The following is a 22,289-nucleotide window of genomic DNA, read 5'->3' on the forward strand; positions in this document are numbered from 1 at the left end:
GAGGCTGGCTCCCCAGCCGGCTTCACTCACTTTTATTGCAGTGTCTTCCATGCCAGCCTTCTTGACATTGGCAGTTGTTGGGTTCATGGCAGGTTCCATGTGTACCGCAGCCAGGCTCGCAGACAGCTAGATTCAGAGGAGATAAAAAGAATGTTCCCTGAGCTTTCATTTTTCAACGGAATTACAGAGCTGCTTTCCCCGCAGTTCTTTAGAATGTGTTAGTTTTGGCTTCATCCTCTAACTTTTTTTTTTCTAAGTCAATCTCCAGCTATAAGTTGATTTTGGACTCTTTGGAAAAGTCCCGAGAGGGCTCTGAAACGAAGCTCGATGCTTCTCATTCAGAAAAGACCCTCTGTAGGATGCTGAAACTGCTGGGCAATGGAAGTTTCTCTTCCTTAAGAAAACTCCAGTAGAAAGTCCAGTTGTGCGTGTGACAGTGTCTAAGTCTTTTCCATGCATGGATTTCACACAGCACCTCTGGTCTACCTAAAGGAGACGTTCCTGTCAGTGAGAAGGGTTCACTGAGATGCCTGGGCATCATGCAGTAGGTACAGAGGTTATGCAGTAGGAGACAACGGCTCCTTTAGTTATCCCGTAATCACCCACGTTGATGATACTTAGGGACACTTACGCTTTGAGCAGAGGTCTCCTTGGTAACCTTTGGGGCACTTACACTTGCTTTTACCAATGCATTTACCTCCATTCCGACAGGGTTGTGGACATTTGCCTGAAATAAAGACGAATGCAAATAAGCAAGGAACTCAGAGCTTCATTCAGAGGTAATTACATTTTTCAAAGGAGTTGCAAGGCTTTGAGAGGATAAATGCTTCTAAATGGCAATTATTTCCACTTATTTCAGATCTGTTCTGGCTTTGATACTGTTCCTGTTTCGTTTTTGGAACAAACACGCTAGTGTTTTTACTTATGATTTCGGATATATATCTTCTGCAATAAATGTGTTGCCCAAATGGTGTATTTATTAACATTATTTTTTAATAAACAGAATAATATTTTAACTGACTCATAAACACTTGTAATTTAAGATATACTAAAAGTTAAAACATGAATGACCCTCCAAATGATCTTTTCTCTGAGTTCGGATTGTGAATGTCATTTTTTCTGAAAGCAAGCCCACACCTGTGCCTGATGACATCTGTCTCGGCCCAGGATTCTCCAGAAAGCAGGGCTTGCAAGCAGATAGTTTATTTGGGGAAGTGATCTAGGAAATAGGAGTAGGGGGACAGGAAGAGTGAAACAGGGAGGGAGGAAAAGCCAATACAAAAGTGTGTTTGTAGGTTGGCCATCACTGCCGGCAACCAGGCTCTGTACTGCTGGGTCCTTCCAAGGAGCCGTGGAACTGCACCTGCAAGTTGTCTGGAAGAAGGGAGAGGGGAGCATTATTCATCAGCACCCGTCTCCCACTGGTCATGGGATCACTTCCTCGCACTTCCACTCCGCGACTGTGTGATCACAGGCTGCATTTTTTTAGGACTCAGAGAAGTCTCTAGGTGGAAAGCAAGAGAAGTGTGGAATAGCTAAGATGAGGGAATCAGGTTATGCCTGTGCCAAACAGGTTGTCGTAGCAGCGGTTGGACTGAAGGGTTAGCTGAGAAGAATACGACGTGGGGCACACAAGGGGCCTGATACCACACCTATGCATTTTTCTGGAACCTCTTAGATCCTAGTGATACCTTATTCTTTTCTTTAATCTTGAGAATTGCTGATGTTTTCATAGATCTTTGAACCACAGGATTTTAGGGCTGGAATACGATCTTAGATGTAAAAATTGTACAATAATTTTCTTCTTTCTTACTCCAGAACTCCCTCTGCAATCTAGAATTTGCCATTCTAAGGCTGAGTTTTTTGAAGAAGTAAAAGATAAAGGATTGTTCACCTGGAGCTGAAACCACATCCTGTAACTGGTATAACGATGTTCCAAAGAGAGCAAAGAGCCGTTGGATTTAGGTCGGGCAAGATTTGGGATTTAGTTCTTATTGTTGCTGTTCTTTTGCTTTTTTCCACTTTAGCAGAACACTCATTACAAAGGCCTCGATACGCAAGGAGGAGAAACGAAATCTTTACCCTAAAACAACCCACCTTTCAATCTCTAACCTCTTCTTTTTATGGTCAAATAAAGTGTTGAAAGAAGTGAACTACTATATATTTTACCAAAAGCACTATGCTTGACAAACATGAAGTGATTCTATATAAAAATCATTTTGCTAGAAACACTTTGCTTCTCTTTCTACTTATCCAAAAGGACTTTCTTCATCTGTAAATTGACCAGAGCAGCATTTAGTCATTGTGGAGACAGTATAGACACAAGACTGAGATGTTAGAGTCTCCTGAAAACCTGGAATGCCATTAGACCTTTAGGTCGGTCGTTCTAATGCAGAAGTGTTCTAGAAACACGTATTAAAACAACCTTAATACTAACAGAATACCACCTTTTGATTGACCATTAAAAATCCAAAAACTCCTTTTTGCTAGATTTGGATACAAAGAACAGCATTTACTATTTGGTCAGGATCCCAACTCCTACCTAGAGGAAAGGAATACCTAACTCTGAACTTCCATTTGCATCACAGAAACATCTGACCCCATCACATGCACAAAACTGGAGGACATCACAGGACTCTGCAATGCCCTGGGGTTTTTCAAGTAAGCAAGAAGTGGGACAATAGTTATATGGGAGAAGAGATGGAGTACTTATTGGGAAATACTTGGTGAGCCCAAGTTTCCCCATGCTGTATGAGAGGAGGATGCCGTGACCAAGGATACCGCAGAGAATGACTAGTGGAGGGAACCTTCTCATCGACTCCATGGGTCCTTTTGTTTTCTCAGCAAGAGGCAAGCGAGGTTCTTGAGCGTCACTACAGCCAGGAAGGAGGATGTGCTCTCCTGGTTATCACCCCACATACGATGCATGTGACTGGCGGAAGGCCGCTCCTACTTCAAATCTCACGAAGCCAAAACCTCATGAAGATCTGATTGCTTTAAAATTCAGAATCCTACAAGTGACTTCAATTTTGACTTGCTTTTCCTGGAAATATTTAGCAACCAAACTCTCTCCACTGGAGAGCAGAAAACTGGGTCAACTTGAGAGATTACACATTTTTACCTCAAACAGACTAAGCACTGCCTGAAGACAAACAGATCTGACTAAATTTAAACAGCATTTTTACTATAACCAGCATAGGAGTCCAACGAGAGCAATGAGACAGGCACTGACAATATAAGGACATCAAATTTCCTCCACCCATTGGTTTGTGGGATAACTAAAATCTGTGACTCTGCTTCACATAGGAAAAAAGATAAAAATGGTTTACAATAAGTGCCAACAACCATCACCTCTGGATTTTAGGATTATGGATGATTTTTAATTGTTTTATCCAATATTCTAAATTTTTATTTTTGATGAAGATTAGCCCTGAGCTAACTACCGCCAATCCTGCTCTTTTCGCTGAGGAAGACTGGCCCTGAGCTAACATCCGTGCCCATCTTCCTCTACTTTATATGTGGGATGCCTACCACAGCATGGTGTTTGCCAAGTGGTGCCATGTCCGTACCTGGGATCCGAACCGGCAAACCCCGGGCCGCTGAGATGCGGAACGTGCGAACTTAACCACTGTGCCACCGGGCCGGCCCCCAATATTCCAAATTTTTTACAGAGAACATTTTGTACAGAGAACTTTTATAATAATAAGAACCCATTACATTATTTTAAAAACCCATTTATAATACAGTATAAATAACTTATGTAGTTTTTTTAACTGGAGGTTCATTAAAGATTCTTGGGAGATCGAGGAACCTTAAATATCATGATAAATGTGTACCACACACATCCAGACGCCTCTAAGCACAGTCACATTTGTTAGTGTGCAGGTGGGTCTCGTAATCAAGTCAAAATGAAGTCTGAGCAGATACCACTCCTGGTAGAGGCCAGGAGAAATGAAAATATAAATACCATCAGAATACATATTTCATAAACAATAATCCCAGATAAGCGTAGTGCTGGCAAAGCTACGGAGAACACATAGACCTTGAAAACATCACGCTAAGTGAAAGTCATCAGACACAAAAGGCCATATGTCGTATGATTCTATTTAGATGACATGTCCAGAATAGGCAAATCTACAGAGACAGAAAGTAAATTAGTGGTTTCCAGGGTCTTGAGGAGAGAGGAGTGAGGAGTGACTGCTAATGGGTACAGGGTTTCTTTTGGGGGGTGATGACGTGTTCTGGAATTAGACAGAAGTGATGTTGCACAATTTTGTGAATATATTGAATTGTATATTTTAAAATGGTAAATTTTATGGAATGTGAGTTATATCTCAGTTTAAAGATAAGAATACACAGGGGCCAGCCTGGTAGCACAGTGGTTAAGTTCATACGTTCCGCTTCGGTGGCCCGGGGTTCACCGGTTTGGATCCTGGGTGAAGACCTGTGCACCGCTTATCAAGCCATGCTGTGGCAGGCGTCCCACATATAAAACAGAGGAAGATGGGCATGGATGTTAGCTCAGGGCCAATCTTCCTCAGCAAAGAGGAGGATTAGCAGCAGAAGTTAGCTCAGGGCTTAGTCTTCCTCAAAAAAAAAACAAAAAACACATAATTCAATTTTGTGTCTCTATTACACTCGAGGCCTTTTTCAACTCAAGACCCATTTCTATATTTTCCTAGTAATGTGGTTCTTGTAATAGAAACAGGAAATTTCCTTAAAGGATCTGAGTATAACTTGTGATAGGGATAATTAGGAGCTTTCAAAGGCCCACATTTTTGGTGCAGTTAAGGAAAAAAAGCTAGGAATAGAAAACACTGTCTCTGCCAGTAGAAAGGTCATAAACCTAAGGGCATTAAAGGACAGACTTAGATGCGGAGAAATGAGCCCATGAACAAAGATTCATAAACATGAACCAACTAAGCATGCAAAGCCCGAGACTAAGGACGGGGAGAGAATTGCGGGGCGTTAGATCAGAGATACCTTTATCAGGGCAGGGCAATTAACAAGAACAGAAACCACATCCTGACAATTAATTACATGTTCTATGGAAACTTCATTTGAACTCTACAAAAAATGGTTACTTCATGTTCTACTCATTAAAGTACAAAAACCCACAAATAAATTAGAGGTTGAAAATTAGAATAGGAAGTCAGTATTATTTAATTTTGAACCCACTACAACTTCAGAAACAACGGCTCTGCCAAACACAGCGGTGTTTTACAGACACAATACAGCTGGAAATGAAAATGCCATATTCCAGAACTTCCAGAAGGGCAGGGACATGGCACTCCAGCAGACCAGCTCACATTCCTTTTGCTCCTTCCCGAGTGAGCTCTGGTGTTACCTGTCTTCTGGATCCTAGAGCAATCTGGAATGGGGTTGGCTTATCTCTGAATTTAACAGAGTTTCAGTGACATGCTGAGGGTCACACGGCTGGTGGGTGGCACAGCCAAGGCAGGCAGTTTGATACCCTGATTCCCAAAGCGGTGATTACCTACCACATTCCACTCTTAAATTTTCATTTTTTTGTATTGAAGCATGATAAACATATAGTGAAGGCATAACGTGTGCCCATCTTAAGTTCACAGCTCAACTGTTTTTTTTTTTTTTACATAAATCAACACTCGTGACACTTCATCAATCAAGATCTAGAGCATCTGGGCACCCCATAAAGTTCCTTTGTGCCCCAACCACTCATCATCCATGAGTTTTGCCTGTTCTTGAACTTCATAGAAATGGAATCACGCAGGATGCACTTTTATGGGTCCAGCTCCTTTAACTTAATGTCTGTGCGATTCATTCACATTGTCGTGTGTGCTATTCATTCGTTCTTTTTTATTGCTGTGCACCTTTGTTCTCCTTTTCCTTGAGTCTACCCTTTTCTTTTAGATACATTACTGGGCTCTGTCTAGTTTAGGAAAGGCAGTAGTGAATGGCAGAGTAAAAACTCTCTATGCCTGCAGGTAGGTGACAAAACCCCAGCTGTCCCCAAGCTCTAGTCTACATTTCCAGGCTGAAACTGTGGGCTCTGCACAATGAGAAGGGGATGAAATCACTAACAAGAAACAACACAACTTGATGAACAACCCAAACCGAGACATAAGTGAGGCAGAGAGCATTTGCTCTGAGTCCTCTGGGCTGAGCTATGTCATGACTCTCTGCCCCACCTTTAGCCAAAATGAATGGCAGCTGAATCTGGTGAAAAGAAACCAGTGGCCTGAGACCTTAGATAAGCTATTGACTGTGTCTGGGCATCAGATTCCTGACTGATAACATGGAGGGGTTAGATGGAGTTCCTAAGGACCCACAAAACAAAGAGAATGAAGGTCAGTACTCACTTATTTCACACTGGTCTCCCTCTAGTCCTGGAGGGCAAATACACTTTCCAGGGTAGAAGCAGGTGCCTCCATTAGAGCAGGTCGTGGAGCAGTTTGCTGTTAGGATGAACAACAAGGTGTCGCATTAGACAGAAGGGTAAATCTGGGAAAAAAACCTCGCTTAAGTTAGGTGATAGTCCTGAGGCACCTGTTACTTGTCCTTTTAGGTATTTAGTAAAGTAAGCTGCTTGCCAAACACAAGAATTGTAACCAAACGCTTGGCCATTTGTGGATTCCAGCAACATAACAGGATACACTTTATATAGTACCCACTCCTAGGGGTTTACATCTCAGTGAAAAAGGACATGGTGTGTAGAAAAATTACCTTTTTAACTTTCTTGTAAATATCTATGCCCTTAAGAGGAGAACACTATAAACCCTCAAAAATATTTTTTTCAGATAAAGGAAGAATAAAAGGAGAAAACTTACTTTGGCATACATAAAAGGGAGAGAATTCGTAAATATTAGGGGCTGACAAAGGAGAAAACAACTTTTCCTTCAGAATAAGAACAACAGAGATTCATCTTATGTGACAGGAATTTTTTAAAAATAAACTTTTATGACGTTTGGAGGAAGGAGTAATTGCATTCAGGAAAAGACAGACAGTCGACCCTTGTGAAATCCCAGAGGTGGGGCCTGTGGGACGAAGAGCTCGGATCAGTTACTGTGGGAGGCCAGTGAACGAGATTATCCAGGTAGTAACCATACTGCGTGATTCATCCCAAACCCTCTCTCCTGGGGTCAACTCTGGGAATTTCACTGCTCACTGGGACCTAAAATAGAAGGAGGAGAGAAATGGGCACCGGGGAGAGCAACGAACCTGGGAGCTTAATTGAAAGTAATAGAATATGACAAAGCTGGTTATAGAATTTGGCCACGTTCTTAGTCTTTGCATAATATTTGACCGTCCTGACCAAGCTTCTCTACATTTCTGTTGTGCAATATCTTGACTAGGAAAACAAGCCAGAGACCCTCCGTAAGCCTCACAGGGGCTGAGAGTATGCTGGGCCAAGGCTGAACGACTCAATTCCTAAAGTTTGCGACAGAGGTCCCAAAGCCACTGTAAGTTAATCTTGGATGTTTTTTCAAATACGTGGTGCCAAGGTCTAGCTCCATGCCAATAATTAAACCATTTTTAAGAAGCTCTATGCTCCCTCCTGGATAATAAATGCACCTTTTTGTTGAGGTAGTAAAAAGCAATATTTTTTAATGTTCCCAGATCTCCAGTGAGACCAAGTGGAATTTCAACAGACTTTACAAAAAAATTTTTTTAAAAAATTACTGGAGCATAACAAGTAGGAAAATCTTTCATCTGAAAGGTAGAATATTACAAAATGTAAAATGTACTCAAGTACACATGGATGTTTTCCTTCAACAGCGACCAGGCAGTGCTTGTGACGCCACGGCATTAGAAACGCACTGCAGCTGACGTTTCCTTGTGCAAACTACACCAAAATGGCCACGTCTACGTTAGCAGGCCTCACAAATGGTTTCTTTAAGCCTGTTTAATACATGAGTTCTTCATCCAAATCTCTGAAGGATTTGCTCTATTTCCTAATAGTTTCAAGATAACATGAGATAATTCTGCTTCAAGAATTACCCAATTTTGAAATAGCAGAGATGCTGTATGCTAAATTTAAACAAATTAAAAAGAAGCTTCATCATAACGAGTTTTACTCAGTGGCTGTTAAGCTGTTAATTATTAGCAGTGTCACTAGTGGTTCACCTTTATGAATAGAAATTTTAAAAACTGTTTTTAAGCCAATGCTATCGTTTAAGGGATCACTTAAAAATAAAAGGAAGAGATGCTCTCACGTATTATCTCAATTAGCTTGAGGGTGGGGAGCGAGGAGTGAAGGGCTTAATTTCCAGTTTGGAGATGGGAAAAGCGTGACCCACAGGGAGATGAAGTTATCTGCCCAGACAGAGAGTCTCTCGTGGAGGAACTGGGACTGACGAGGGCAGCCTGAGTGGCCACACGGCACAGTGGAAGATGTGAGGGCGGGTCAAGCTACCCGAGTTCTACAAACCTCGTTTTGCTTACCTGGGAATGAGATGAATCAAACTCGACACATCTCAAACAGTTGTTGAGAGTAACATCAGGTAATTGTAGGAAATTACTTTGTGCATGATAAAACAGCAGGCAACCTCAAATTATTCTTCTGACTCATGCTAAGGGCTCTTTCCTTTGGCTTTTCTTTCTTTTTAAAAGTTGCTCATTTCAATCTTATTTGGTGCTAACTGCATTATCACTAAAGAGACACTTCTCAAAAATAACACATCGTTTTATTTCGAGGGATATATTTACTTAAAAAAACAGTGCTCTACTCATGCCATTAGCATTTTTGACACAAGGATAATTTTATTAAATACATACACTTTGAAGGATATTATTTACATTTTCATAAAAGATGTGAACGGGGCAAAATAGACAGGTATCTGGTAAAGAGTATGACTCCTTCAGTAATATTTTAGAGCCAAGTTTGAATCTATTTTCTGAGAGTAGAGTCTGGCCATGATGCCGTATTACAGGAAGGAGGAACCCGATCTCTCAGGGATGTGATCTGTGAGGAGAGTCTTGAATTGAGGGCCAGGGAACTTCCAGATCAGGCAACCTGGTGCAGCTTGTTTCATTTCAGTCTTAGAAGCTCACCCATAAAACTGATTTAGGACATACCAAAACCCCATGTTGCAGGGGCACCTAGCTGTTCACAAAAATCCATGCTCCTGTCCCATAAAATTGTCAGCGGGAGACAGCTGTCCAGCCAGGGATGACATTTCTCTTTCCTGCATCCAGGTAGGAGCATGAGGCTAATTCCTATGCATGCAATAGGTGTGGAAGTTTTGTGGGTCACTTCTGGAGCAGGGCCTTTTTTTTCCAGGCAGTTTGCCTACTCCAGTCTCTCTTTCTCTGCTTATCAGCTGGATCCAGAGAACTCTAAAGCTCTAGGCAGGGCCACAGATGAAAGGCACGGGGGCCCCTGAGTCACTGCATGGAGAAGAGCTGCCTGCCCACTGACCACGTGTTCCTGCACCGGAGCATTCTGCGAGTGAAAAGAAACTTCTACTGTGTTAAACTACACTCAAATTTAGGGTTAAAGTTATTATAGCAGCCAGCTAAACGATACAACTTATTTACAGAGCTGTTACAAAGAGTGATGATACATTAAATGTACTTCTTTTAACCAAACATTTAAAAAGTAAGTAGAACCTTGTTCTTAAAAAGAAACTGTTACCTTTATCACAGTTGACTCCATAGAATCCAGGCGGGCAGATGCAGAAACCCGGAGTGACACAGAGCCCGCCATTCATACATCGGGGCACGCACAGGGCTAACAGAGAGAGAACTCCGATTAAGGCCAAATAGGGTTTTGGAGCAAGACCACTTTGGAAACAGATCTACGTTTTCAAGCTTTGTGGTTGATTCTAAAATAGTCAGTCACTCTTTAGAGATACAAGTGTGCTATATTAAAAATTATTTTTGTGCTGTAAATCAGGCTATTTTTTAACCAACTTCATAGAAGACAATTTTGGAATTGCTCCATTGACCACAGAGTATAATTTGCCCAGAATCATCATTTTGACTAAGATGTGGTCTTCTGAAGACTGTAAATATTTTTTCCTGCCCTATTTCCCTTATCCCCTAATACCAAAATAAATGCAAACAAGAAAAATTCTTATTTCTTGAAGATGGAAAATATTTTGCCCACTCTGGTCAAATAAGCTTAGTATTTAAGCATCTTGTGGTTAATACACATTTTCTTGTTTATCTCTCTTTTTTGTTTTTAAGATTTTATTTTTCCTTTTTCTCCCAAAGCCCCTCCCCCCCATACACAGTTGTGTATTTTTGTATGTGGGTCCCTCCAGTTGTGACGTGTGGGATGCCGCCTCAGCATGGCTCGAAGATCGGTGCTGTGGTGAAACCCTGGCCCACCGAAGCAGAGTACATGAACCCAACCACTTGGCCATGGGGCTGGCCCCTTGTTTATCTCTTTTTTTATATAACTTTCTCAATAGTAATTTCATTGAAATGGATGTACTTACTGCACAAATGGTTTTCATCCTTTTTTTTTTTTGCCTTATAGCAACTTCATAACTCAGGTGTACACTTAACTGTGAATCAAGCTACTTTTAATTGGAGCAGATACTTTTAAATCAATCATAACACTAGTTTTTAAACACCAACTTAAGTGGAAGAAAAATACTTCAAAACATTCATAAGATCATGCCAAATCATAGTGTAAATAATAGTGAATTTTGGGAGTGGGGGAGCGGGAGAGTGGCCACAAAGAATGAAGACATTGTGCCAAGTTCTCCGGCCCCCTCACCACATCTTGGATTTAACAGAAAACCACTCCTAGAAGAAATACTTTCCAATAGCTCTTCTGTGGCTTTTTAAGATTTCACCAATCTTCATAATGTGACCAGAAAAATAATTTGAGGGGATGTGTTAAAAATACATGTGGGTCTCCTGTGCGACATCCGTTTCTTTAGGAAGCAAGCAGGGGGCGCTGGCCGTCTCTGTTCTTTACCTTTCTCGCAGTGAGGTCCGTAGAATCCATCAGGACAGTCACAGACGCGTCTTTCATTACAAAGGCCTCCATTTCGGCACCCTCCTGGGCATTCCGCTTCACCAAAGAGAAACAAGTTTATATGGACACCTTTGACGTCACGTTGGGTGAATTAACAGCAAGCATGAAGACCTTGGTGCTCACTTTTTCCCCAGTGCGCCAATTATCCTAATTTATTGAATACGGACACTTCTACCTCATTCTCTCTATACCACTTATACTTTACTAAGTCTGCACCAAGCTAGGATTTTGCCTCTGTCAATCCTACTTCCAGGGGTAGGGGACTCATGGAGGAAGGCAAACCAGCTTTATTCTGCCTTCACCCCACCTATCAATCTACTGGACCTCCTTAAGTTCACGCTGAAACAGAAGGAATGATACTGCCCTCACTATTCCCTTTCCGAGGGTGGAACGACCTTTCGGCACATCCTTAGAGCACTGAGCCTCCAGAGCTTAAATTCTGTGCTGGACAAGCTTGTGTCAGGATGGGAAAGGAGCCAAGTCTGCACGCTTAAATGGGTACCTGGGGCATGGTGGTGAGCGCCTTTGCCTTGCAGGGATGGGGGCATGATGGTGGCACACTGTCCTCCGTGAGTCAGCAGCACCCAGCTTTTGCAGGCAGAATGGGGAGTGCTGCCTTTACAGGTGGCAGTTTCTGGTAAAGACTGGCCACCTTGCTATGAGGGTGGGGACTCCCAAAGACGGTGTTGGAGGAGGGGAAGGAGACAGGCAGACAACAGGGCATTTTGAAGGGGAATTGGAGTTCCTAAAATTGTGGGCGGGGTCAAAGCAGAGGAAGTGTGTCTTAGTACTGTTATTGGACCCCATTTTTACCAGCCCGTCCTCCCGTTGTTATGGTTACAATTATACAAAAAAATTCTCTAACTCTCTATAATTTTTTGCCCAAATCACACCTGTAAGCCATAAGAGCCTTCTCTTAAATCCCTGTCACTGATTACCTTGTTGACATGTTTTAAAGAAGATCGCATTCTGAGGCGTCTGCAGGATGGTGTTGCCTTCAGAATTCATTACAATCACATTCACTTCAAATGCTGCCACTCCGTCTTGTTTTCCAAGACATGGGAAACCAACTTGAACAACTAAAGAAAAAGAAAGTATGGAGGAACAGTTTATCTAGTCGATTCCAGTTTTGCAGAAATCTTGGTGAGACAGAAAGAACAAAGCGAAAATGTTCACATGTCATTATGTGACATTCTAATGTGTCCACTGGAATAGGAACAGAATTCTGATCATCTCGTCATTCTCCACAGAACTTGTACATTACACCGGGTGCAGAAAGAATAATGACCCTCATTCATTTGTACTCTACTAATATGGAATTGGGATAGTTTGTGCATAGTCTGAGCTTGCACTATCTTGAAAAAAAGATTTTCTCTGACAATTAAAGGTACAAATAGGCAGTACAGATTTACTAATAAGAGAAAGAAACTCTGTGGGCACTCTTACCAGCCTCCATAGAATCCAAAAAGAGCTAAAAAAATCAACATTTCAAAATACGTTAAATAAACCCCTATAAGCAATAGCCCGCTGGTTTATTTTTACTCTGTGTGCTTGAAAGTGACAAAATATTTTCTTTGGGAATATTCTACAACTCAGACTAGACTCCAGTCATTGGACTGAGTTATTGAAGTTAATGTTTGCTCAGGTTATATGTTAATATGTATTGAGAAGTGTCCACATCTTGGGGATGCAGAAGAGAGTTCTGTGCGGTGAAATAAGCCCATGATAGGCTTATATCTAATGGTTAGGTTCCTGAAGAGGAGCCACTTTTCTGTGTGAGAGTGTGAGGATTGCCTGGGGTGTGTAGGTGTTGACTAACAAAGTGTGGGAACTAATGATGTTGCTGTACAGAGAGAGTGTGGCTGCAGTATAGCCACAAATCATTGGGTGGAAATTGGCTCAAGTCATCGGCTGAGAGACCAATTATGTAAGTTTCTAAAATTCGCTGGATTATCATAACATATCCACTGGGGAAAACTCATCTGGCTGATCCACTAGACCCTAGTTCTTCCTTACGAATAGGAAGAAATATTGCTAATAGGTATACACATAGAATTTTGCTTCATTTTGTTATGGTTACTGCCAAGCTTGGGAAAATTATACCAAGCCAAGAAAAATCCTTTCATTTTAGAGTTTTCATAAACCCTTCCCCTAGGTTTATAGGAAGAAATGAGCTGGAAACTGGTCTGCTCTTTTCCATAAGGCATTACACACAAACTGCTCACAGAATCTTCTTAACGTGCCTGCCAACCAAAAACCCTCTCAAGGCCTTGGCATTGTCAGTGTTCATTACTGGGCCATTCTCAAAATAGCATGGGTTTCCAGCTCTCCTGAATCTTGAGATCTAAGCACTACAAATAACCAATTAAACGACGAAAAGGAAACACAGATATTTTAACAGAAATAAAAAGAGAGAGAAAAGCAAAACTGTGCCTGAAGTTCCAAAGAAAAATTGTTCCCATTGAAAGCCCTGGGTTAACAAAATCTTACATATGAAAATACCAATTGACAAAACACAAAAGTCTGTTGTAGGGATTTCCATTTCTGAAGGAAGTGAAGGAGCTCACAAATAATGTCTTTCCATTGTTAATTCTTCCAATGCATTTTCACTTCGTTCACCTATAAAATTTCATTTATCTTTCTCATGAATCTTGTGCAGGAATGGGTAGGCCAATAATTGCCCTGAGGCATAAAAAGATGGAAGAAACTGAAAGGATAGTTAAAGATAGAACTTTCAGAATCTTCCTCACCACGTCATCATCTAAATCATCATTTTCCAGATGTATCTTTTTCCTGGACTTTATTCAGCCGCCACTTTGCAGCCCACCTAATTCTTTTAAAAAGGCACTTCGGTTTTACTTTAGCTTTCAGAATCTTGGAAAGGAAGAGAAGATGCTTGTAAGTAAACTTATCTTCATTTCTGTTTGTCAGCATTGTCAAATTTCAAAACGTATCTTGAATGTTAAAAATCAAAAAATGTCTTATATGTGTGGAAAATTCAGTAAATAACAGTTACTAGTTTGCCCATGTTTTCAGATGTGCTAAAAGCAAACCATTTACAAATCTGGTTAAATGATGACTCTGTGCATGCTCCAGTCATCAGGGTGCTTCTGGAGGGTTTGGAGGCTCACGTAAAAGTCTGTGATTTGCGAACACAGCCTCTAAGTCAATGGAAGTAAAGAGATGTGCAGAGTTCCCTGGCTTGTGGCGATCTAAAAAATACGGCTCTGGACAAGCCCAGGGAAGGAAAACAAGAACACAAGGTCCAAAAGAAAGCTGAATGAGGAAAGCACACCATAAGTAACTTTCTTTAGGGTTTTCAGGATGAATTTTTCCCTTTAAATGGTTAAATACAAATTTGAGTCAAAATACAAAGAGTTCAACCATTCAGTAAATATTTATGGAGTGGTTCTATGTGTCAACCATTGTTCTAAGCACTGGGGACACTTCAGAGAACAAGACAAATAAACCCCCTGCCCCTTGTGGCACTTGTGTTTCAGTGATTTATTTCGAAGACATGCTATGATTATAAAATATTTTAATCATTTGAAAATCTAGAAAAATAAAATAAACATTGACATATGTTTAAAACCACAGACTTAAATTAGAATTGGAAGTAGCTGCCGTGTTTGTTTTGGGTTTGCAACTCCTGGATTCTTTGGGTATCAACTTTTATAATCTAACTTCAATTTGCCTACATATTAACTTCACAACAGGGGCATAACTGTCTGCTGGAAATAGCATCTAATGCTTAAAACAAGGATCGGGGGGCTGGCCTGGGGGCACAGCAGTTACGTTCGCGCGCTCCACTTTGGTGGCCCAGGGTTTGCCAGTTTGGATCCTCGGTATGGACCTACATAATGCTTGTCAAGCCATGCTGCGGCAGGCGTCCCACATACAAAGTAGAGGAACATGGGTGCAGATGTTAGCTCAGGGCCAATCTTCCTCAGCAAAAAGAGGAGGATTGGCAGCAGATGTTAGCTCAGGGCTAATCTTCCTCCAAAAAAAAAAGAAACAAACAAACAAAAAAACAAGGATCAGGGAGGCAATTGTACTTGTTATGACCCATTGATTCAGGGTAGTTTAGTTAACATCTTTGGGTCTCAGTTTCCTCATTTGGCCATAAGACTAATAATAAGACTATTAAAATAATTCTTTAGAAAATTTTTTATGTGAAAAGTTCTGTTATTTGAAAGTTTAAAGGAAAATGTAATGTTGTCATTCACCATCAAATACGTCTTTCATCTAAAAAAAAATCTTATCAAAGCACTCATACACACAGCTAGTTATACCAAATTACGCCAAATGCAAAAGGGAGAACAAGTCTGTTATATTTTTGAATAGAAAAACTGCAGGCAATCTTGGAGCTAACTAAAGATGTGGCATCTTCATCTTCTTCGTAACAGAAAAGCTATCCCTAACAATTATTTTACTAATCTAAAATTATGTTCAATTAACATTAATATGAAATATTTTCCTTCTTAATTTTTTTTTTTTTTTGAAGATTAGCCCTGAGCTAGCTGCTGCCAATCCTCCTCTTTTTGCTGAGGAAGACTGGCCCTAAGCTAACATCTGTGCCCATCTTCCTCTACTTTATACATGGGACGCCTACCACAGCATGGCGTGCCAAGGGGTGCCATGTCTGAGCCCGGGATCCGAACCGGCAAACCCCGGGCCGCAGAGAAGCAGAACGTGCGAACTTAACCATTGCACCACTGGGCCGGCCCCTCCTTCTTCATCTTTTAAAGATCTAACCCACTCTAGGTTTAAAATTGTGCTTATTTTACTTATATATTTATAATTCCAACCTGACAAATTCAACTTCAAGTTAAAAATGAACACATCAAAAACTCCCTTAGTCCAGGTGGGAAAGTTTTACGCACATATATCTACCCCTTTAGAACCAGGAGGCATATAACCATCATTATGGTCTGAACCCTATCATAGGATGATTTGGAAGGAACGAGGAAATAAAGTTTAGAAGTTAGGAGGTACCTAGTTTATGAGTCTCAATGAATTAACTTTTAAAATAAAAGTAGAAATTAATGAAAGATGTGTAAATTAAACTAAGTACACTTTATCTTTCAATTTTAAAACATGAAATGGAAATTTTATTTCCTTTTGTGCAAACTCTACTTGTCCTCCTTTCTGCTTATAAATTTCATCTCTAAGACCATTCAAGTAATAACAATTATAACTAAACATCTTTTAAATTTTTTCAAAGAATTTTGCTTTAAAAAAACCAAACCTGCCTTTAGGCAGGCTCATCTTCAGTAAACGACTTTTGTGAAAACTGTGCTCTACCCAAACGAGATTTCTTTCAGTGCCCAAACATGTGCACGTCCATGATGCCCCGACTGCACACCCCGCCCGCTCTTGGAATATTCTTCCTCCTCTTTTCTGCCCAGTGTTCTCCCACTCGCCTTTCAAGACCAAAATTAAAGACCACTTGCTCTCGGTAGCGTTCCCTAACACCCCCCACATAAATCATTCCACTTATATATTTCACAAACACCTCATCATATATGGTGGCGTTCCAGTATAATGATTTAATTAGGATTCTGCATCCTTTGCTAAGGATGAGATTTTCAAAGGCAAGGACCATATCTTATTTGTTTTTGTAATCTCAGCACCTTGGATATTGTGTGTCACAAACTAGGCATTGATGGACACAAAGTATTAGGGGAGACACACTCAGACATTTATACACTCAGGCACACACTTGCACATACACGTGCACAACTGCACACATACACAGAAAGAGAGAAATTCACCATAGACAGTGGGAGATACAGAGAATAAAATATTAATAATACCCACTCAGAAAAACACACGCACAAGGAAAAAGAGACACGGAAGGCAGAAAAAGCACAGGCTCTCCACCTCCAAGGAAGAACAGAAACGTGAAAGCTACATTGTGTTCTGCAACAATAAACATAAGAGTAGAGAGGCACTTTTGCCAAAAGCTAGATGAAATTAGGCCAGATGCTATGAATTATAGGGCAGTCCAGATTGTGTAATCTAAACCGAGATAAATTAAAACAAGTTGGAAAAACGAAGGCAGCCTGAACACAGCTCACATGGCAATCGAGTGCATACTGAAGTGCAATTGATTGCACATAAACTCACTCTGATATAGAAGTAGATATTTTGATTAAACACCTCTTCCATTCTGAGATGGGCATGGTGCTCATACAGCCTCAGCTCCCGGTCACGCGACCCACTGCCCTTACAACAAGGGCAGAGATGAGAAAGGCGGGCCAGCGCTCACCCTCAAAATCACATGATTCTAAACCGCTGCACGATTATAAGTCATCCGCCACAAACTGTCATCAGTGCTCCAAGCTGTGCTGACAGCCATTCACTCTCCCAGCATATACTACTGAGCACCACTCTGGGCTTCACATTCTGTTAAGGACTGGAGTCACTAAGAAGAAAATGGTCCTTCCACCACTGGCACCTACTGAAACATCTCTAGACATCGGATTCCTGCAAGTCCTGGTGGAGAAACACCGCTGCTCTGCTGCTTTCCTGGTAGGACAGATGCAGACTGTTCAGAGATAAAGCTGGGCTGCAGGGAAACTGTTTTTTGTTGTCCAGCTCAGTGATTTTACTGACCCAGCCCGCAGTTTGTAGTTCCTGCTTTTGCTCTCTTCAGATGCCAGAAGGCAGGCACTTCATAACCGTTAAAGATCAAGAGTTTTCTTTTTTCATGCAATCTTTGGGCATATAGGAGTCTGTGGGATAAAAGAACAGCTTAGCAGCTTGGGGGTATAAAACAGCCCAGTAGAATAATGAATGCTACCTGAATGCTTAGGAGCAAAGACACACTGATTTGGTTACTTTTTAATAATTCAAGGTACCCTCACTGCTCCTACTGTGGCAACTGAGCTAATGAGGCTAATGAACAACTGCCCTGCAATGGGCTAAAATTCCCATAAATGTCTTGCACCTGCATTTCTGCAGACAAACCCTACATCTGCCTCCCAAAACCGATGTGTGGGGGGTGGAGCTGTACATGCAGAAGGGGTGTGTGTGTGTGTGTGTGTGTGTGCAAGCATGCGCGTGAACGCACACGTGCGTAAGTCACCTCGTCCCAGAGAAGGCTTGTTTTTTTTAATCTCACTTTGCCCAAAGCATCATTCAATTTTCCCTCTAAATTTTATTATTTATAAAGATTCCAAATTTCTAGAAAATGATATTTTTATCTAAACATGATCTGTTAAAATAGTCTCACATCATATATTCAAAATCTTATTTTTTTGATATCCTAAAAAGTAGGATTTCAGTAAGCTTTCCTCATTAGACACAAAAAGTGAATAAAGCTTAGGATACAAGCTTTAAGTTAGAAATCCAAAGATTCAAGATTTATTGGAAGTTGAGCAAGTGTTATTGTGTAATTAATTTAATTAATGCATTTTAATGGGTTACAATGAGTTTGCATTCTTTTAATAATCAGAAAAAGACAAAGGAACATATTCAAAAATATAAAATGGAAATTGAGAGACAAGTTATGTATTTGTTTTATTCCTATTGCTTCCACAAAAAAAAAAAGAGAGAAAAAAATATGATCAGGACAAATTTGGTAGAAAATCATCTTCAACTAAAAAGGAACACCATGTGACATGGCATAGACTGAGTAATGGCTATATCCCAAGAACTTGGTGGTCAGAGTGTCTTTCTTATCTTCATGATACGGTGAAGCCCCAGCTATGCCATCCGAGTAGAACTGGCATATCCCTGTCTCTGGAATGGGATATCCTTATCCTTGGGGCTACAAATCACAGGGGAATGAGTCTCCAGAATCCAACAGAATCCAAGGCCTCATTCTTTCACAGGCGCTTCCTAGGCCCCCAAACTCATCTGGATTGGAAGCAAATCTTCTGTGAGAGCTGCGAATCAGACCTGCAGCACTGAAATGACCTAAGAGAAACTCAAATTCACATCTTCCTGTCCACACCCGCACTGGCCTTCATGCCACGAAATTAGAAAAACTCCGTGCTTAGTTAGTTCCCAACTCTGACAGTGCTGGGATGTGGCAGTGCAGAGCCACTGGAAGTAGTAAATAACCACAACCCGAAAATGGACTTTGTACAGGTGCCTGACTTCCTGGTTCTTTCACAGATTTAAATTAGCTCCTAATGAGAGTTTCAGGTGACATCTGACAAAATTATTCTAATGTTCCTGTAGAAGAATAAGATTAGTTTTGTTTTTTTTTTAAACAAGAGACAGGGTTATGTTATCAGTTATTTTAAAGTATTATAAAACTACAAATATTACAGTATGAGTACAAACAGCAAACTCTAAAACAAAGCCTGTGTGAAGAAGAACTTCACGTGAAATAAAGAGGAAGTCTTGAATCAACTCAGTGTCTCAGATAGGAAAACTTGACGACTCAGAAAAATAATTCAGGTTAGAGCCCAACTCACACTATTGCTAAAATAAGTTTTTATAAAATACTAGAAGCGTGTGTAAGTTATCACTTAATGGGTCTCTAGTATAGGAATTAATTTCCAAGCATAAAAGTAATGGGAAAAAAACACAAAGGAAAAGATAGCTTTGACCACAGAGAATTTTAAAGCCTCTGCATACCCCCCAAAAATTATTTAATTAAAAAATTGCTATGAGGTAAATATTTAATATATAGTGAGCTTTGAAAATCAATAAAAGAATGTGATTACTTCAATGTAAAAATGAGCATGGTATACAGACATTTTACATTGTCTGACATAAGACAATATTTCTTATCTCAATAGGAATAAAATAAATCATATGAAAAGAACAGTGAGAAAGCACTTTTCACTTTTTAAGGCAGCAAAGCAGATAACACGATTAATAACCTATGCTGAGGAGGGACCAGTAAGCCGGGCGCCCCCCACACTGCTAGCCAGGGAACAAACGGGCACAGCCTTTGTGGAGAGTAACCTGGCATTTTGGCAATTTGTTCTAAGAGCCTTTTTAAAAGTTCATAGTTCATATCCTTTGACACAATAATTCTACTTCTAAGAATATATTTTAACAAATTACTGAGATAAGCTCCACAAGTTTGACATACACATTAATCCAGTTCAGTATTTTCTGAGTGCCTGCTCCATTGTGGGCCCTGCATTGGTGGTCACGGTAAGGAAGACAAGCAGGATCCTTTAAAAAGGATGTTTACTGTCATATTTCTAGTATGCAAACCCTCAAGACAATCTATGTAACACACAATAAGGGCATGAGTAAATAAATTATGGGATGTTCATAAAATGGAATATTATAAGGGCATTAAAAACAACTTTTGGAAAAATCTATAATGACATCGGAAAATGTTTATGCTAAAATGTTAAGAGCAAAAATATCATGAAGCAAAACCAAACATATAATGTCACCACCATTATGTAAAGATATAGATTCATGGACTAGAAGGAAATATTTGAACATGTTAACATAAAGTGATCTCTGGATTTTTCTAAAAGTCATAAAACCTGGGTTGAGTCTCAGCTCTACTGCTTACGAGTAATATATGACTGTGGGAAAGGTAAACTCCATAAGTCTGAATTTTCTAATTTGTAAAATGGAGCTGTAATGCTGGCCTTGACTCCCTCCCATAACTCAAACTAGATAATGCATGAATGGGCACTTTGTAAGATGAAAAGTTCTAAACAAATATCACATACAATACTATTATTCTCTTAGCAAGAAGGATGATTAGCTCTGAAAGTCTGAACTCCTTTCTCCCACTTTTCCATGTCTCTTCTCTTCTCTACATTCTTATTTAATACAATGCTCATCCGGGGGAAGTTTTTCTTGACTTATCCCATTTGCCTTTTTATCTTTGCCACATTTGTGTGCACTACATTAATCCACCCTTAATAGCCAGATATATCTCATCTGCTTATTTTCTTCCTTTCTTGTTTAAATCTGAAACCATTTCTGAACTGGAGTTATCCAGAGTTTTTAGGAAATTATAAAACTGCCATTTCTTCACTCCCTTCCTAATCTTTTGCCCCAAAGATACAGGGATATAACAACTGAGCTGCCTTAAAATAAGCAGACCTCTTCAGAAAAACATGCCATAATCCCTCTGATGGCTAACATCTGGCTCTTAAATATTATTTCTACCACCATTCCATTTTCAGTGTAAACCTTTCTCTGAGGCGAAGACCACCCACCTGATGCCTTGTGAGGCACGGTTCCCAGCAGAGGGACATTGACGGTTGGGTCTGCCATGATGCCTTTATCCAGGGAGCGCAAAGACAGGAATTCATAGAAGTATTCTGCCTACAACAAAAGGATTGACAATCAGGACCGCGGTGACCACCGTGAGGGAGAAGGCAGTGCTCAGCTCATCATCCCTCTGATGGGGGTGACATTTTTCACTGCAGGAACTCTGGAGCACGCGTCATCTAAAATACGACGTGAGGCGTAACTCACCCTTCTGGGTTTTAGAACTCTAGAATTAGGCTCTCTAGAAAGAAGTGATCCTTAAAAAAACGTTAGTAACAAGCATCCAAAATATCTACAAGGAAGCTCTTTAGCTTAAACGATACTATTTAGTTGCTGTCTCTTAAAAGGATTGAGAAAAATGCTCTTAAGGAAACAAGCGATGTCAAGACAATGATCAACTAGCCCTTAGAAAATCCATCTCAGCTTCTTGGGTCATTCCTTAATTCTTTTCAAATCTGAAATGAATCTTTTGATCAGAATTTGGAATGCTCTAATAAAAAAGAGATAATTAAAGCAGCAATCTACTGGCAAAAGAAGATAAAGTCCAAAATTTAATGATCTTGCTGTTAACATTCATTTCTCAGTCTCATTCGCTTTGAAAGGTTTATATTTAGGGTCTCAATTTAATTATAGGGAGAAAAGCCTAAAAATGCAAAAACCACTAGCACAATATGACAACAAGCCATAAAACCTTACATTGTAAACATTTTCATTTTCCCACTAAGTCTAGTTGAGAAAATGATTCCTCCTCCTTGAACAGCAATGAAATACTGAAAGTGGTGACGCATAATCTCTCTGCAGAGCTTTGATGCTTAACTGATCCCCAACTGGGTTATTAAAAGGGACTGTGAAGGAAACAACGTGTTCTTGCTTAGGAATAAAGAACAATCAATTAATAGTGCAGATGCCAAAATGATAGTTAGGCAAGTTGAGTGATTCTGCATTATCTGTAGAGAAATTCAGGATTTGGATGGGTTGATTAACTATATTAATTACATAAACATGGGCTAGAAAGAGGTTTAAAAAATAATATGGCCTTTCTTATATACAGTATAAAATTTATTTTCCAACGTGGAAGACATTAAGATTTACATGGTGGACATTCACC

General features: G+C 40.2%; 1 protein-coding gene across 1 annotated transcript in view; it reads right to left on the bottom strand.

Moving 5' to 3' along the window:
* Positions 1-22,289, bottom strand: part of WIF1 (WNT inhibitory factor 1) — a 63,527-nt gene that overhangs the window by 3,963 nt on the left and 37,275 nt on the right. Inside the window, exons 3-9 of the mRNA XM_023643951.2 lie at positions 21,127-21,235; positions 11,911-12,051; positions 10,913-11,008; positions 9,617-9,712; positions 6,342-6,437; positions 632-727; positions 31-126 (exon numbers count right to left, since the gene is read on the bottom strand). Coding sequence (XP_023499719.2) covers positions 31-126; positions 632-727; positions 6,342-6,437; positions 9,617-9,712; positions 10,913-11,008; positions 11,911-12,051; positions 21,127-21,235 — 730 coding nt within the window. The remainder of the gene's footprint in view (positions 1-30; positions 127-631; positions 728-6,341; positions 6,438-9,616; positions 9,713-10,912; positions 11,009-11,910; positions 12,052-21,126; positions 21,236-22,289) is intronic.

The sequence above is a fragment of the Equus caballus genome, chromosome 6 (genome assembly GCF_041296265.1).
Source record: "Equus caballus isolate H_3958 breed thoroughbred chromosome 6, TB-T2T, whole genome shotgun sequence".
Taxonomy (NCBI): domain Eukaryota; kingdom Metazoa; phylum Chordata; class Mammalia; order Perissodactyla; family Equidae; genus Equus; species Equus caballus.